The 18,131-nt window shown below is 40.6% G+C and overlaps 1 protein-coding gene across 2 annotated transcripts in view; it reads left to right on the forward strand.

Moving 5' to 3' along the window:
- The window catches only part of ARHGAP31 (Rho GTPase activating protein 31), a 122,571-nt gene that overhangs the window by 59,678 nt on the left and 44,762 nt on the right, over nucleotides 1-18,131 (forward strand). The window contains exons 1-3 of one of the 2 annotated variants that reach the window (XM_027526673.1): nucleotides 9,681-9,755; nucleotides 9,884-9,986; nucleotides 12,432-12,576. Coding sequence is in view for 1 of the 2 variants with exons in the window: in XM_027526582.1 (XP_027382383.1) it covers nucleotides 9,884-9,986; nucleotides 12,432-12,576 (248 nt within the window). In the remaining variant the exon portion in view is untranslated. Of the gene's footprint in view, nucleotides 1-9,680; nucleotides 9,756-9,883; nucleotides 9,987-12,431; nucleotides 12,577-18,131 lie in introns of those variants that run through there. The other variant, XM_027526582.1, reaches the window with a different exon arrangement.

The following is an 18,131-nucleotide window of genomic DNA, read 5'->3' on the forward strand; positions in this document are numbered from 1 at the left end:
CCTCCCCTTTCATCTTATGCAAAATGTAAGAGGTCCTCCACACTGACCCAAAAGGGACACCTTATTTTCTCTTGTTGGAGTGATATGTTTTTGGCAAGTCCTTCCCTTCATAGGACTTTCCTGGTAGTTCAGCTGGTAAAGAATCCACCTCCAATGCGGGAGACCCCAGTGGTTCAATACCTGGGTTGGGAAGATCCCCCGGAGAAGGGAAAGGCTACCCATTCCAGTATTCTGGCCTGGAGAATTCCATGGACTGTATAGTCCATGGGGTTGTGAAGAGTCAGACACGACTGAGCGACTTTCACTCTCCCTTCATATTACCTGCTCCCTGACCCAACTTTCTCAACAGTCTGTTCCCTTGAAGGGAAGAATTCCAGGGTTACCTCTGAGTAGGCAACTGTCTAGATTGGACATTATTCTATAGGTAGTGGGGAGCCAGTGATGGTTTCAGAGTAGGGAGGCTTTATCATAGTGTTTTAGAAAGGTGTGTCTGGCAGTGGAGCTCAAGACAGAACATAGTCTTCCTTAGCTGTCAAAACTTCCCCTATTTACCTGAATTTACCTTCCCCTCCACTGGACAGGTGTAGTCAGCATTCCTGGAATTCACCACATTATTTCTTATTTTCCTACCGTGTTTATACCATTCTCTGCCCTAGCTCCCATCAGAAAGTGGGTAATGTTTACAAAGTGCTTATTTTATGCTGGCAGCTTACCTACGTTTTCTGCGTATATCGCAGTATATATTGCATCACATTGTATCTAATCACATCACAGCATCTCAAATCACCCTCTGGGAACCAATGTCAGAGTTCTTATTGCATAGCCTTGTAGGTCCTTCTTTATCCAGTGATCTCACAGCATCGTGAGGCGCCGGGGTGAGATCCTGCCTCAGTCCTCTCTAACGAAGTTCCTCTGCTACTGTCAGCTCTCTGTAATGCACACAATTTCCTGTTCTTGATCAACACCTAGAAACCCTGCCTGACTTCCCCCATCTTTGTGTAACCTTTTAGAAGAAATGCTGTCACATTTTTGTGCCTCTCAAGGGCACTTAAGATATTTTGCTTGGTCTTTTCCTACTGGCTGAGTTGCTTAACGCCTCTGAACTTCAGTTTCCTTGTTTATTAATATAAAACAAGGACATACCTTCCTCAGAAAGTGGTTGGGAGGATTGCACTGAGTGTAAATAATGCATCAAAGTGGTGAGCCCAGGGGTCCGCACATAGTAGGTGCACAGGAATTGTCTCTTCACTTCTTGCTTTCTCGTGAGCAAAGATCTTATCACCTTTTTGTCCCTTAGGCAGGATAGACTCTCAGTACATGTGCTTTTGATGGAAGGAGAATCACTGTCGCTGGGAGCACTGGGCATATCGACAGTAGAGACCAGAGGGCTCGGTGGGATGAGTGAGGGTGTGGGCCAGAGGGAGGACCTGGATGCTTCTGTGGGAAAGAACCGTCTTGACTTGGGAGCTGAGAGCCTGGAGGGGAGGAGAGGAGGGGCCTCCCTGATGCAGTCTGACGTCAGCAGCCTCCCCTGGCCGTGGTGCAGTTAGTCCTCGGCCACACCAGGCCAGCAGCATAGGTAAATACTTCTATTTAACCAGGAGTAATTCCCTCCCAGGGTCATTGGGAAGGACTTCAACAAACATAGAGAAATTGCCTCACTAACTTTAGAAAGCTCTTTGGCTTCTTTACTGAAACTTATTTTTTTTAAAAACCTATTCTTTAAAAAAATTATTTGTACCTCATCCTCACTATAGAAAATTCAGAAAAGCAAAATAAAGACTATAGAAAAGTAAAAACATGCTATTAACTTTTCAGTGTGTGTCTCTTTCACTGTTTAAGATACTGAGGCATGTTGTGTAAAAGGGACAGTACAGTCACTCTTTGCTCTTTATATTTGTGTATCTTTTTCATTTTTTATTATTTTCCCCAGGTTTTATTGAGATATAATTGATACGTGTGTAACTGTGCTTAGTCGTGTCCGACTCTCTGCAACCTCATGGACTGTAGCCTGCCAGGCTCCTCTGTCCATGGAATTTTCCAGGCAAGAATACTGGAGCAGGTTGCCATTTCCTCCTCCAGGGGATCTTTCCAAACCAGGGATCGAACCCGCGTATCCTACATTAGCAGGTCGATTCTTTACCAATAAGCCATCTGGGAAGCCAGTAATTGACATACTCCACTGTATTTAAGTTTAAGGTGTACAGCATAATGGTTTGACTTACATATGTTGACAAGTGATTACCACGGTAAGTTTAGTTATCACTCATCATCTTGTATAGATATAAAGAGAAAGAAAAGAAAAAAATTTTTCCTTATGATGAGAACACTTAGGATTTACTCTCTTAATTTTCATATATGCTGTATAGCAATGTTAACTATAATCTTCATACTGTCCACTATAACTCTAGTACTTATGTATCTTGTGATTGGAAATTTGTACCTTTTGACCACCTTTCTCCAGTTCCTTCCCTCCACCTCCCCCATCCCTGCCTCTGATAGCCACAAATCTGATCTCTTTTTCTATGAGTTTCTTTTTTTTCCTTAGAATCCACATATAAGTGAGATCGTACAGTATTGGTCTTTCTCTGTCTGACTTGTTTCACTTAGCATCATGCCCTCAAGGTTCATCCATGTTGTCACAGATGGCATAATTTCCTTGTTTTTATGGCTGAATATTATTCTGTTATGTATGTGTGCCACAGCTTATTTATCGGATCATCTTGAGAGACGCATGTTGTTTCCATGTCTTGACTATTGTTAATAATGCTACTGTGAACTGAGTGGTGCAGGTATCTTTTCAAGTTAGTGTTTTTGTTTCCTTTGGATATATTTCCATTAGTGTAATTACTAGATCATATGGCAATTTTGTTAATATTTTTAATTTTCTGAAGATCCATACTGTTTTTCATAGTGGCTATAGCAGGTTATAATCTCAGTAACAGTGCACAAGCATTCCCTTTTCTCCACATCCTTGTCAGCATCTATCTCTTATCTTTTTGATTATGGTCATTCTAACATGAGGTGATATCTCATTATGGTTTTAATTAGCATTTTTCTAATGGCTAGTGATGTTGAGCATTTTTCATGTATCTGTTGGCCTTTTGTATATTTTCTTTGGAAAAGTGTCCATCCAGATCTTTCTCCCGTTTTTTGACTGTATTATTCAGTTTTTTACTATTGAGTTGTTTGAGTTCTTTTTATGTTTTGGATATTAACCTCTTACCAGATACATGGTTTACAAAATATCTTTTCCCATTCCATAGGTTGTCTTTTCACTCTGTTGGTTGTTTCCTTTGTCGTGCAGAGCCTTTTTAATTTGATGTAGTCCTGCCCGTTTATCTTTTATTTTGTTGCTTGTGCTTTAGATGTTATAGCCAAAAATGTCATTGCCAAGGCCCATGTCAAGGAGCTTTTTTCCAATGTCTTCTTCTAGGAGTTCCATGGTTTCATGTCTTTAGTCCATTTTAAGTTAATGTTTGTGAGTGGTATAAGATACAGGTCTAGTTTGATTTTCTACATGTGAGTATCCAATTTTCCCAGTGCCAATTTTCCCAGACTGTCTTTTCTCCATTGAGTCTTCTTGGCTTCCTTGTCAAATACAATTGACCTAAAGCCATCACCACCATAAGGTAGGGACTGCAATGGTAGAATTTCAGACATTTTGGTAGTCAAGAGCAAGGAATCAAACAGTTCTCCTTAAATGGTTAAATGGTGCCTCTATACCTGGCCACTAACTCATGGAACCTGTCTTCCTGACAAGGAGGGTTTGAATCAGATAGGTGTACTTGGCATCTACTAGCTGTGTGATGCAGGGCAACTTACATAACCTCTCTGAGAATCATATTTCACATTTTCAAAATCAAGAATTTTACTTGTTTTGTGGATTGGCTATGATTATGGAGAAGGCTACTAAAAGAGAAAAACAGCACCTTATGCAGTACTATTATTTCATGATACATAAAAAGTGTTTTCTTCTTTGAAGGACCCAGATATCAATGGGGCACTGAAAACTTATCTGGACAGTAATGACCAATCCCTTGTTTGGCAAAACATTTTAAGTGCTTGTGTTTTCAAGTCTATTTTAGGTGAATAAGACAATGCCATCTTCACTGTCCCTAGAGCTGGAGATGACATAGTTTCAGGCAACACTGAGCACCTGCTGGGTGAGAACAGATTTGCAGGAAGTATTTGTTGAATTGGGTTTTTATGAAAAAAATTGGGGAAAGGTAATATATTCTTATAGTTCAAAATTCAAAAGTATAAAAAGTATATAATGAAGAGTCTCCTTCTTACTCATAGCCCTGACTCCAGCTTCCCAGTTCATTTTCCTGCAGGCAACTAAAGTTATCACTTTTTTATGTGTCCTTCCATAGATATTTAATGCATGTACAAAGGATTTTATAGCTATTCTTTTATTCTCTCTTTTTAAAAAACAAATGTTAGCATACTACTACACTGATCTGTACCTCATTCTTTTTGCTTAACAATTTATCTTGGAGAATGCTTCATGTATATCAGTACATGAAGGTTTCTCATTCTTTTGATGACTATATAGTATTCCATTATACGGCTATTCTATAATTTATATAAATAGCTTCCTATTGATGGAGTATCTCATGCTATTACAAATATCGCTGCAATGAATAACCTTGTATGTAGAGAAATGTTCTGGAATTGGAGTAATGAAAATGTTCTGAAATGTGATGATTGCTTAACTCTGTCAATATACTGAAAACCACTTAATTGTGTGCTTGAAAAGGGTGAACTTTATGACATTTGATTTGTATCTCAATTTTAAGGTTAAAAGAACAAAAGAAGAAACTACTCCAAGGAAGACAGGGCATACTTAAACTTTTTTTCCCCTTGGAAAATTAGAAAGCAGTTAATTTGCTTTTGTAAAAAAACAGAAAACATTATACTTTAAAAAATAAACACCACAAACTCTGTAATTCTACATTAGGCCAGGAGGAAGGGAGTAGAAAGAAGTTAAAACAGAGAGAAGGAATAAGAACTAAAGGGCGGGGGGAGGCAATCAAAGAAGGAGAATTGTAGAAGGACAGAGACCTCTTAGCCAAGCCAAGACCCACAGAAGCTGAGGAAAGCACCGGAGTTGGAGTCCTGGGCCTGAGGAAGGAGGGAGCAGCAATACAGAGTGGGAACTGGCAGCGGGAGAAGCACGGGAGCCGCTCTGACAGCTCTTGGATTCCTGGGGGATGGAAAGCTAGGAAGTTCTCTGCTAACTCCCAAGAATAACAGAAAGTGAAAGAAAGTGAAGCAGCTCAGTCGTGTCCAACTCTTTGCGACCCCATGGACTGTAGTCTACCAGGCTCCTCCGTCCATGGGATTTTCCAGGCAAGAGTACTGGAGTGGGTTGCCATTTCCTTCTCCAAGGGATTTAAATCTTTATTTCATCTCTTGAAAAACTGCCCTCGTAGAGCGGGCTCATTCACAGCACAGGAGAACTACTTGAAGCCCTCCCTCCCTTCCTCCCCTGTGCCCAGCAGAAGAGTCTCAGAGCTTTTTTCCCTGTTCAGCCACTTGTCTCTCTTTGCCTTTCCCTTTGCAAGTATCAGTTCTTTATCCACCAGTGATCCTTGGTCTTTTCTATTACTTCAATCAAGATGATGAATGTATCCATCATGCCCCAAGTGTTCTCAGCCCCTCTGCAGTCCTGCCTCTTCCTGCTTTCTCCCACTATAAATTGGTTTGCATTTTCTCCGGTTCTGTGTGGATGGAATCATATGGCTTCTGTCACCCATATGCTATATCATTCTTAGTTATTGTTGAGTAGCAGTCCATTGAATGTTTGCACCACTAGACTTTACCTTGAAGATTAGGGATGCAGCACCCAGAGAGGAAATGAAATCTGAGCAGCCCAAGACCTGAACAAAAATCCAGAATGGGGAGCGGGGAATGCCATGTTTCTCTGACACACAAATGAAGTTTGCACTGTAAAAGAATGTGGTTGCCAAGACCACATAACTGACCAAATAAAACTGTGCTTTTTCCACTCTCCATCGCCAGATCTGGTTAGATCCTGGCCATGCAGGGAGCTAGGGTAGCTTAGCAGACGTTACCTCTAGCGGGGATTCAAAGAAATGATTTGACTGCTGGCCTTTTCTTCCCTAAACCCTTGAAGAGGTTCAGAATTGAGGAGACTACCCCCACATTTATTTACAAGTATACAATGTCTTTTAGTTGTACCAAGTTGGATCGAATGAAACAAAGGACTTTCAAACATTTGTAAACTGTAAAGTGTAAATCAAAGTGCTCTTTTCCATCATAGAAAACCACCTCAAGATTTATTTTGTACTCAAATTAAAATTTAACGTTTAAGATCGCTGATCCAGAAAAAACAAAACAAGAAAAGGACTTAGAGAACCATCAGTGCAACAATTCAAAGAAGTTACAGCATTATATCATAATCAGCAACTGTGTGCCCCTCTGTAGGAGGGGACTTGAAGTTCTTTGGGTCCATGGTAAATCCCACAGAACTAGCTCTGTGACTGCAACCTCCAATGGCAACCTAAATAGACAATGGACACTTTCTTTCCATCTCTAACTACTCAGCTATTTTGTTTCAAGCTTTTATCCTGTCCAGAATCCTAGGTTGTCCCCAATTTTATTGGACCCCAGGAACAATAGGCTAAAGAATTCTGAAACTTTGAGAATAAACTCTTAGTAAGCCTCTGAAATACCACCCGTCAGTTAGAACATTGCTACCCTGAGCATGGGCTACAGATTGGCTGTATCTGAATCACCTGGGAATTTGTCAGAAACGCAGATTCTTGACTCCCACCCTCCTGTTGGAATCTGCATGTTCACAAGATCCCAGGGGGTTGTATCCATGTTAAAGTATGAGGATCACTGGTCTAGACAGTGAGTCTTCAGCTTCAGTGTTGAGGCACTTGTGAGGCAGCTACCGTTGCTGGCCCTCTTCGGGACCACAGTCTGAGAAGTGCTCTGCTCTGGCTCTAGAGCTGGATGGTCACAGAGATCAAGTGGCTCCTTTCCCATTCAGTGTGAGTGACGGAGAATTCCTGCATCTTCCAACTTGACCCGAGACGAGAATCCAGGAAGGCCAGCACTCCTCAGGGACTGGGACCATGGCCTTTTCCCTTGGATTGTTTTAAAATTGCCTCCTGTTTAAACAGAGCTGTGGACGAGAGGTTCTAGGGCCTTTGTATTGAAGCCAGAGTAAATTTATGGCAGAGGCTCCATCCGGGAATGTGTTTTCCTCACCTTGAAAACAAACAGAGCCTGAGGGGCTGCGGCGGAGTGCCCTGGTGCTGGGAGGTGGCTCTTTGAGAAGGGGATAAGACAGACTTGTGACCCTGCACTGCCCTTCTGTGGAGTGTTCTTTGTAAAGGCCCTTCGAGGCTGAGGCTTTCGTCTTTGAGTCCTCCTTGGGATTGTCCCCAAGCGCTAAAGTCCACCTGTGACCTGCAACAGCCACATTCCTTGGTACCAACACACACTGAGAAACACATCAAGGGCATGCATAGTTCAGAAATCTAACAAAATCTGTACCCTGTTGGGATCCGCTGCCTTTGTTTTATGAAGATACACCTCAGTGCATAGAAAAGTGGCGTCAGGTGAGCAAAATCACTTCAAATAGAAACACAGAACCATAGAGGGATGCAAAACCCATTCCGCATAGTGGAGGTGAATGTGAACTTGTAAGCAGCTGGTCAGCTCTGCCCCACTGCCTACCAGATGGGAGGTAGCACAGTTTTCACCAAGACTGCATCTCACAAATGATAAGCTTACATCATACAGAAGCTTCACACAGAAACAACTGTCATTGTAGAATGCATACTATATTCCAGGGTCTGTGCTAAGTGTTAACAATTATTTCAGTCCTAGCTATGAGGTTAATATCACTGTTATCCTCATTTTACAGATGTGGAAATTAAGAAACAGAGTTACTGCATATTTTGCCCAAGGTTTCAAGAGGCACTTTGGAGTCCAAACGTGGACTCTCCATCATGACTACCCGTGGCAGGCTACAGAACAACAGCTTGGTGTGGTGGAGAAAGAGTCAACCTGTTGTGCACAATAAGGATCTGTTTTTAAACAAGACAAATTTTTTAAGCATTGGAACTGTTTGCCATTTACTTATTTATTTATAAAATATATTTCGAGGCACAAGGTTAGGAGACAAAAATTTCATCGAGAACCTTTTTCATAAGATATATGAAAGTAAAGCTCTTCTGCTTGAAGCCAGGCAGGGACTCTGGACCCCTGTGAACACTCACAGCCCCTCATGTACCACACCCCACTCCCACCCTGTATTCATTCATAGGGAGTAGTTCCACCTCTGTGGTCTCTGGCCTCAATAGTTCCAACCACAAGTTCACTCCCTGCCCTCTTTCTACCTGGGGTAAGTTGGTCATGAATGACAGGGACAAAACATGGGTGTGTCCTGGAGGGGAAAGGCTCTGGAGATACATGGTCTTTGAAAGGTGGGTGGGATATGGTAAGTACGATGAGTTTTACTTAGCACCTAAAATGATTAGTAGTTGAAATGGTGGGGGAGTTGTGTGGAAAGTATTGTACTAGAGAATCCAGGAAGAATGTTGAGTCTGAATGCCTAGTATCTACTCATGTAAAGGTCTAGTACAGCTTGGAATTGTGTGCAGGTGTGATCAAGTGCATTAAACACTGATAGATTGGTATTAGGCTAATCTAAGATATTAACTGAACTGAACTGAAGATATTAATGGGTTGTGTATGTTTTGGGGGAGTGAGCACAGTGCAGTAATGGAGTTTCCATCCTACCTCTATGCCGGAAGACTTCAGCACCTGAGGCTTTGGTAGTTCCATCCCATCCACAGCACGCTCACAGAGGGACCTCAGGTGGGTCTGCCTAAGGACAAAGTGGCAAGTGACTTGCCAGTCTCTCCATGCCATTCAGAGGGCCTGTGGCTTCCATTCTGGGTCACTGAGCTGGCCGGGCTGGTCAGGTCCAGCCCCGAGGAGAGAAGAGCACAGCCAGACCCTTCTACCAGACACTGGACTTATGGAGTGGCAGGAATTCAAGAGGCCATGTCGGTCCCTTTTATGAGGTCCATTCAATCAATGACTCTTTGACCCATTTGGTGGTGGTGAAGTAGGGGGTGGTTCTCACCTTTAAAAAAAAAACCACTTTAACTGTTAAATCACCTTCTAACAGTCTTTTTTCCCTTTGCAGTTTTCTAAACATAGCTGAATTCACAACATAGATTTGATTTTGTGCCTTGTTTTTCTTTTACCTATCCACATCATAGGTAGACAGGTGCATCATAAGCATCTTTCCATATATTAATTACATTTTGCAAGCAACAAGTACTCTTAAGTGAGGTAAATAAATTTACCTGCCCCTTGGCTTCCTCATGTGTAGAATAGGCAAGAGTTCTCTAATTTTATCACAGGGGTCACCTGGAAGGCTTTTTAAAACACAGATTGCTGAGCACCACCTCCAGAATTTCCCGTTCAGTGGGTCTGGAGTGGGGCCTGGGAATCTGCACTCCCAACAAGTTCCGAGGAGAGCCTGGTGCTGTTGGTCAGGAGACCACACTGGGAGAATCAGTGAAATGAGGAGACTGAGTTGTGGGATTTCCAAGGTCACTGCTGGTTTCAAAAATCCAAGTGTTTGCATATTTTTCAAATTCTTTAAGACCTAACTCTTAAAACACACGCATTTTCCAACTTTAACAAAACCCTATGATTTTTTTTTTTAAATACCAAAGAACATCATCTCCCATTTAAACGTAATTGTTTCCACTTGTAACTCATATGCGTTCCATACTTCTCTTTAAAGTTACCTGGATTTTTAAAAGCCTATCTCTCAAAGACAGTCAGACTTAAACCTAATGCTTTTTTCTTTTCCTTTGCATAGTTCCATATGTATTGAAGAGCTGTGCAGAATTTATAGAGACTCACGGAATTGTGGATGGAATTTATCGGCTTTCAGGAGTCACCTCAAACATACAACGGCTAAGGTAAGCCCAAGAATCGCCCCCAAAGAACTCTCCCATGATCCTTCTTCTGTCCATACGTCTATCTGCAGGCGTTGGGAGTACTAAAGACTGAAGGGATTGAGGGAAGGATGTCAGGGCACAAGATCAAGTGCTAATGTTTTCAGATGCCTAACTGTTCTTAATCTAATCAGGAAACTCCAATCTGATGTAATTCCTTCCAACAGAAACTCCTGAGGGCTTTTAATCTGTTCCTATTGCACCAGATTTATTCTTTTTAGGTGGATTCAGCTGAACTCAAATGATTTAAATTACAAGCTGGGGAAAAATGATTTATTATTACTCACTTGCCTATCCAAAGCTCAGATCCCCATTACATGATATTCAGAACTTAAAGGTCAATGTGAGTTTTTCTGTTGACACACACTCAACATTTGATAGTTTCATCTGGTCAAAAAATCAGATGTCTGCATGATTGTGCATTTCTGTAATTGATGCCTGTATTTCTGAAATTACTGATAGGGGAACAATTTCCAATTCTATGGATTTATCCTAAACAATTCTATAATGTATCCCAGAATTTTTTTAATTAAAAGGACTGTAATCTTCAAATATGTATTGATATTATAGCTGTAAAATAAAAGTAGTATATGTAATGTATATATAGAATATATACATTATATACAATATAGGCACTAATGGTAAAGAACTTGCCTGCCAGTGCAGGAGACATAAAAGATGTGGCTTGGATCCCTGAATCTGGAAGATCCCCTGGAGGAGGGCATGGCAACCCACTCCAGTATTCTTGCCTGGAGAAGCCTATGGACAGAGGAGCCTGGTGGCTACAGTCCAGCATCACAAAGAGCTGGACACGACTGAAGCAACTTAGCACACACACATAGGTATATATAGAGAGAATATGTACTTTATATATAATATATAGTGTACTAGGACTAAAATAATAGGTTTATGTATTTTAAATATTGTTCTTTAATACAAAAGAATACATTTTAACATATTTATTACATATTCTTTAGTTGCAAATGTAGACTTTTAAAATAAAACATTGTTACAAGATTAATATGTAAATTTTACATTGTGCAGGTAATTGATTTTTATCTTCCTCCTCCTATTCAGTTTTTTGCCCCTCCTCCTCAAATCTCAATTGTCATAAAACTATACCACAGGCATAAAACATCCTTTTTACTCCCGGAGAAGTGATAACTATTTTAAAAATAACTGGTTTTTTGCAGCCATAGATTTGAACAGATCTGTGTGCTTACATCAGTTCACTAGTTTACTCATGTGATATTTTTCAGAGTTTCAACAGCAAGCATTGGTCTACTCTCAGCTCTGAAACATACCGCACAGTAGGTGGTATTGTGGAAGGACACTTGGACAATGGCCAATTCTTTTTCACTTAAGGACTGACCTTAGCCTTGACAAGGGAAATTTTTGGCTAACTAGATGAATAAGCTCTAAGTTGTTTGTGTTCTGCCCTTGTAAAAAAAACACATGCCTGTGAATTTACGAGGCCACTGCATGGTTTTCTTTTCAAGGTCTCACTCAGTCCCTTTCAGGTTCTGACAGCATCAGGGATTTCCCTTCTCTTTGTTAAAGGGGCAGAACCACAGGAGAAGGGGCAGCAAGCTGTTTCCAGATGCTGGTTTTGAGAGTCCAGTTGCCGTTGTCACTTCTTGTCCGACTAAATGAATACTCTCAAAAACCTAACTTCTCTTCTGTATTAATGCTCAGATTTATCATCTTTTAAATAAATTTTAACTTGCAAATATATACCATTTGAGGCAGTATATTCATTAATCATGCTCAGAAATGTTTTTTCAGTTAGAAATGAGGCCTGGAATCTGATGATGTTCTCAAACACCCCACTATAGAGTGTTTAAGAAGATTATTTATAAGCTTATTTGCCCTGTGGGAGTCACTGTCAGGCAGCCTAGAAGTTTCCATTCAGTATCAAAGAGAGAGTTGATTGAAGTTCTCAGACCTTGAGTTTGAGTCTCCAGATAAAACAGTTGGCTGACATGAATATGTGGACATGAATGATAACAATCTGACTCACCCTGGGTTTGGTTTCTCCTCCAAGAGAGAGAAGTTCATTTAGAACAATATTTTGGAAAAACTTAAATCTCAACAGGGTTTTTGGAAAATTGTTTTCATATTTCTTCACTGTTCACGGTTGAAACTACAGACATAATGCCATGAGAAATCCATTTGTAAATGGGATTATGTCTTTCTCATTACAGCAGCTTCTGCAGGGAAGACCCAGACCTGAAGTGGAAATGTTTTGTAGTTTTCTTGGGCCTGGAATAGAAGGTCTTTTTGAATCAAGGTCAAAAATATGGTCAGATCAGCAGTTTAGGGTCTTTTTACCCTCTAAGCAGCCCAAGTAGCTGCTGACATGGAACACATGTTCCTGGGATTGTTATGTCTCTGTCTGTGTTGTTTCAGGCAGGAGTTTGGCTCAGATCAATGTCCAGATCTGACAAGGGAAGTGTACCTCCAGGACATCCACTGTGTGGGCTCCCTCTGCAAGCTCTACTTTCGGGAGCTGCCCAACCCCCTCCTGACTTATGAGCTCTATGAGAAATTCACGGTAAGTGTTTGGATTTCCATTATGGTTACTGGGTGGGATGCATGGATGGGCCAAAGAAAGTTTCAGCACTAAAATTACAATAATAATACTTACCAGCTGGTTGCCATTATCTTGGTGATGGAATTAGGATGGTATTGTGAGGAAAGCAGGGTGGTGGGACTGTTTGCTATATCTTTCCTATCTTAAATTTTCAGAATGTTTGTTTGCTTGCATGAGCTAGCTTAAACCATCTCCATATTTATGTAACCAAATGTGCGTCCATAGATAGGAAGGAAACAAAGAAGCAGAGAATGAAGTGACTGACCCAAAGTCACACTCTATCCCCAAACAGAATAGGAACCTGAGACTTCAGATGCTACCTCCATGATTAATTCATTTCAGGCTGTTCCTTCTGTGTTTCTGTTGGGAGTTGTATAAAGAAGTGGGTGGGTAGAGAGGGGAGAGAGAATAAACAGAAATCAAGAGAGAAGTCGGAAAGCTGAGGAGAGAGAAGATTCTGGAAAAAGCAGCTAAGAGGGAGTGTAGATTGGGCTAGTGAGTTGGGTGGTGGAGGACGAATGGGCAAGAGCAGAACGCCTACCTAGCAGTTGCAGCATCACCAAATCCCACCCCCACAGGAAAAGGAGAATAAATGCTTAGAGCATGTCTGTAGTGTCAACCTTAAAAATAGGGCTTGAACATTTGGCTGTGATGGGGGTAGGAGAGGTGCTGAGTAGGTGAAGAGTTGGGTTTAACCAAGGTTGAGGCTCAGCTAGAAAAAGAAGGGGAGGGAGATCAGAGTGTGTGCAAGTGAGTGATTAAAATAATTGACCATAGAATTTTGTCTGGATAAGAAGAGAAAGGAGGGCCTAAGGCGGGCAACAATGAAAAAATAATGGATCATTCATCCCAGTGAAATCAGTAAACTGTTGAAGTAGGGTGGTCAGAGGGGATGTTTGAAATTAAGTTTATGGAAGACTTGTAATTATCGGTAAGGACCAGACCAAGGCTCTAATGGGAAAGATTCTTTCTTATGTCTCTTGTAATAAACCTATTTTGGATATATAAATATTCTTTAATTTGAAATTATATAGGAGTTAATGAGTGCTATTCACATTTCAGAAGATACCCTTACAGATCTGTCTGTCTGTCTGTCTCTCTCTCTCTCTCTGTATCTCCCTTTCTCTCTCCCTACTTTTGTTCCTCAGTACTATTCAATACATTCTGATGTTACGGAACAGTGCTAATTCAACAATTTGACCATCCTTTCATGGTAAAAAATAGAGAGAGACACTATTTTTACAGGGTATTCTCTCATATACACAGTGATTTCTTAAACCAGATTCCTACTGATGGATATTTAGACATTTTGTTTCTTAACACTTTACTTTTAAAAGCAACATTATAGTAAACATTTTTGTACATATATCCTTATACTTTTTTCTGTTTATATCCTTATGGAAAAAAATCACAGGAGTGGATTTACTAAGTAAAAGGATCTTATTTAAAATTTTGTCACATATTGCCAAGTTCTGCAGAGACACAAGAATGTTCTTTTTCCTGCAGCCTTGCCAACACTGAGTATTTTTAATTTACTAAATTGTTTGCCAATCTCAATCAACCAAAAATGTATCTTATTGTTGTTTTAGTTTGTGCATAAGACTTTCTTAATCTTAGTACAGTATACTAGTTTCATCCTTAAATAAGACGACATCGTCACATGTTAAATAGCTGAATGAGTCCAACTTATTTTAATTAAATTTAATTCTATGATAATTAGAGATAGATAGGAATTCTTGTCTAGAAATTTCAGAAATACAGCTTTCTTCTTAGATCTTGTTTATAGGGTCAAAATGAAATCCATGTTTATCTCTCCCTGCTTCTGTTCCCCGACACTGCTAATCATTCTGTCTTCCACGGCAACGGAAAATATCAAAGCAATGTTACTGTCCACTTGCCATCAAATCTCAAGAGAACTTAACATTGTATTTAAACATAGTTTAAGGACACTAAGAAATAAAAGATGTTTTGTTGTGACAGGTGAGCTGTACATAGGTAGGATCTCGTGACTATCACTGAATTTATAGTTGAGTGATTTCTCTAAATCACAGTGATGAATTATGAAAATATAAGCAAACCTTTTCTGGGGACATGGGAACAGCCCTATTACATTGTCATACATTCTTACAATGATTTATTTAAACTTACTTGCACAGATGAAGTGGAATAACATTTCAGTGGAATATAATAGAATTAGAAAAATATTAATGAATTAATGATGATGATTTCTGCTACTTAGTGCTTACTATGTGATAAGCTTATTACAAATATTATTTCGTTCAATCCTCAAAATAACTCTGTGAAATAGGTTTTACTATCTCTTACTTACTTTTGAACTGTGGTGTTGGAGAAGACTCCTGAGAGTCCCTTGGACTGCAAGGAGATCCAACCAGTCCATTCTGAAGGAGATCAGCCCTGGGATTTCTTTGGAAGGAATGATGCTAAAGCTGAAACTCCAGTACTTTGGCCACCTGATGCGAAGAGTTGACTCATGGGAAAAGACCCTGATGCTGGGAGGGATTGGGGGCAGGAGGAGAAGGGGACGACAGAGGATGAGATGGCTGGATGGCATCACTGACTTGATGGACGTGAGTCTCAGTGAACTCTGGGAGTTGGTGATGGACAGGGAGGTCTGGCGTGCTGCGATTCATGGGGTCGCAAAGAGTTGGACACGACTGAGTGACTGAACTGAACAGATGAGTAAATTGAGGCTCAAGTGACTCTTGCCTGGGTTTGTACAGATAGTAAATGGAAGTAAAGACTTAACATTCTGTCTCAGACCAGCCACACTGTTTTTAAAATAGGTTTAACAGCTCTTCAATAGGCTCAGGTATTAAATAACTTAATATGAAATACAGAAAACATCCCAAACTAATGAAGGAACAATTCAATAAACAATGTTAGGAAAATTGGCTAAGTGATGGGAGAGGGGAGAAGTCAAGTTGTTACATTCTTACCATTTAACAGATTTCAGGTGAAGGATTTTCTAAGAACAAAAGCAAAGGAAAAAAGTCACCAAAGACAAATTTAACAAACTAAACTACATAAATATTAGATTTTTCTACATTAAAAGTACATTAACAAAATTAAAAGGTGAATGACCAACTATGGAAAATATTTATAATAAAGATGACAGGAGATGAATATTTTTTAATTATATAAAACTCCTGCTGCCGCTAAGTCGCTTCAGTCATGTCCGACTCTGTGCGACCCCATAGATAGCAGCCCACCAGGCTCCACCGTCCCTGGGATTCTCCAGGCAAGAACACTGGAGTGGGTTGCCATTTCCTTCTCCAATGCAGGAAAGTGAAAAGAGAACGTGAAGTCGCTCAGTCGTGTCCGACTCTTAGAGACCCCATGGACTGCAGCCTACCAGGCTCCTCCATCCATGGGATTTTCCAGGCAAGAGTACTGGAGTGGGTGCCATTGCCTTCTCCAATAAAACTCCTACATATCAATAAAGAAGAAAAAACACACAACACCCTGCTAAACAAATGAGCAAAGAACTTCAACAGGCAATTTGTAAAGAAACATAGTTATTTTAAAAGTATAAATATATTAGAAAAAAATGTATTTTCGTTTTAAAAAAATGTTTTTAATGTTAGTATTTCATGTTGCCAAGCCTGTGGTGACACTGGCTCTGTCATAGTTTCCTGTTGCAAGTGTAAATTGGCTAGACATCCAGCAAGTCATTTGAAATTACTATCAAGAGTCCTAAAATGCTCATATTTTTTTAATACGGTAATTCTATTCCCAGACTCCATTCTAAGATAATAATCAGATGTGCACATGAATAAATTGATTTACAAATATTTCACTGCCTTAGTAACAGTAACAAAATTAGGGAGTATCTACATGTCCAACAATAAGGGAAGGGTTAAATAAATGATAATAAATCTATTGTTTTAAATCCTGTGTAGCCATGAAAAGTCATATTTCTGAAGACTATTTGCTGACCACAATACAAAGTTAAATGGAAAAAAGCAGTATATACAATAAATAGGAGATGATGGCAGTGTTCATCTTTGGTGCTGGGAAGCCCCGGGCAGATTGCTTCTTTTAGAGTTCACTGTAAGTAGGTTAACAGTAGCTATGTCTGGGTGGTGAGATGGCACATGATTTTTATTTCCTTTAAGTACATGTATTAGTTTTATGTGGCTGCAGTAACAAATTACCACAAGCTTGGTGGCTTAAACAATAGAAAGTTATTCTCGCACAGTTCCAGAGTCCAGAAATCTGAAATCAGTTTCACTGGGCTGATATCAAGGTGTCAGCAGGGCCATGGATCATTACAGAGACTCTAGGGGGAAACCTGTTTCTTGCCTCCTCCAGCTTCTGGTGGCTGCTGGCATGCCTTGGCTTGTGGCCACATCTCTGCCTCCATGATCACTCTGCCTTCTCCAGTCTGTCTTATCTCCTTCTGCCTCCCTCTTTTAAGGGCCCACCAGGTGGCGCTAGTGGTAAAGAATCTGCCTGCCACTGCCAGAGGCCCAAGAGATGAGAGTTTGATCCCTGGGTCAGGAAGATCCTCTGGAGAAGGAAATGGCAACCCACTCCTGTATTCTTGCCTGGAGAAGGCAGTGGACAGAGGAGCCTGGTGGGCTCTGCAGCTCACGGGGTCACAAAGAGTCGGACACAACTGAATGCACACATACATATTGGATAATCCACGAGACTCTCCTTATTTCAAAAGCTTTAATCACACCTGCAAAGACTCTTTTTCCAAATAAGGTAACATTTACAGGTTCTTGAGATTAGGACCTGATATCTTTGGAAGCAACCGTTAAACCTACTACATTTTATTTTTATCAGAAAAAAGTTCATTTTAGGAAAAAAATCAATTTGGATCAGATTGATTCAACTAAAATAACTAAACCCAAGACAGAGAAAAGTTGCTTGCTGATTTAGGGTTTTTAGAGAAGGCAGTTTAAAGAGGCATTACATTTTGAATTGAAATAACATCTTTGCGTATCCGTCTCCCTCATTAAACTGTAAGCCTCCTAAGGACAGAAAGCATATTTATTTTACTGATTTTTGTGTTTCCTTTCCCTGCTCTCCAGCTACTGGAGAATGCTGACTCTTGACCAGTAAACATTGGCTGGCGGGTTGGTTGGCCCACACACGTCATCTGAAGTGTCGATGAGAGTGGACCACTGGTGTGTGGCATCAGGGGGAGGCTGCCTGGCTGTGAGCTCAAGATGTCTGCCAACGCGGCAGCAGCCAATTGTCCTGGTTTGCCAGGGACTCGCCCACTTTTAACTCAGAAAAGTCCCGAGTTCCAGGACACTCCTCCGCAGTCTCAGGCAAACCAGGCTGATCAGTCACCTCTCCAGGAGCTGAAAGGTGAGGGGAGTTGTCTCAGTAAAGCTGATGCTCCCCATGGAGGAGGTTTGGTCCTCGGATGGTATTGCCCTGGAAGTGTGGCCCAAAGTGGGGCTTTCTGGCATTTTTTTTTTTTTTTTAATCTCTGGGTGCTTTATTTGGTCTTACGGCTGGGCAACTACAAGAATTGCAGG

Source organism: Bos indicus x Bos taurus, chromosome 1, assembly GCF_003369695.1.
Source record: "Bos indicus x Bos taurus breed Angus x Brahman F1 hybrid chromosome 1, Bos_hybrid_MaternalHap_v2.0, whole genome shotgun sequence".
Lineage (NCBI taxonomy): Eukaryota > Metazoa > Chordata > Mammalia > Artiodactyla > Bovidae > Bos > Bos indicus x Bos taurus.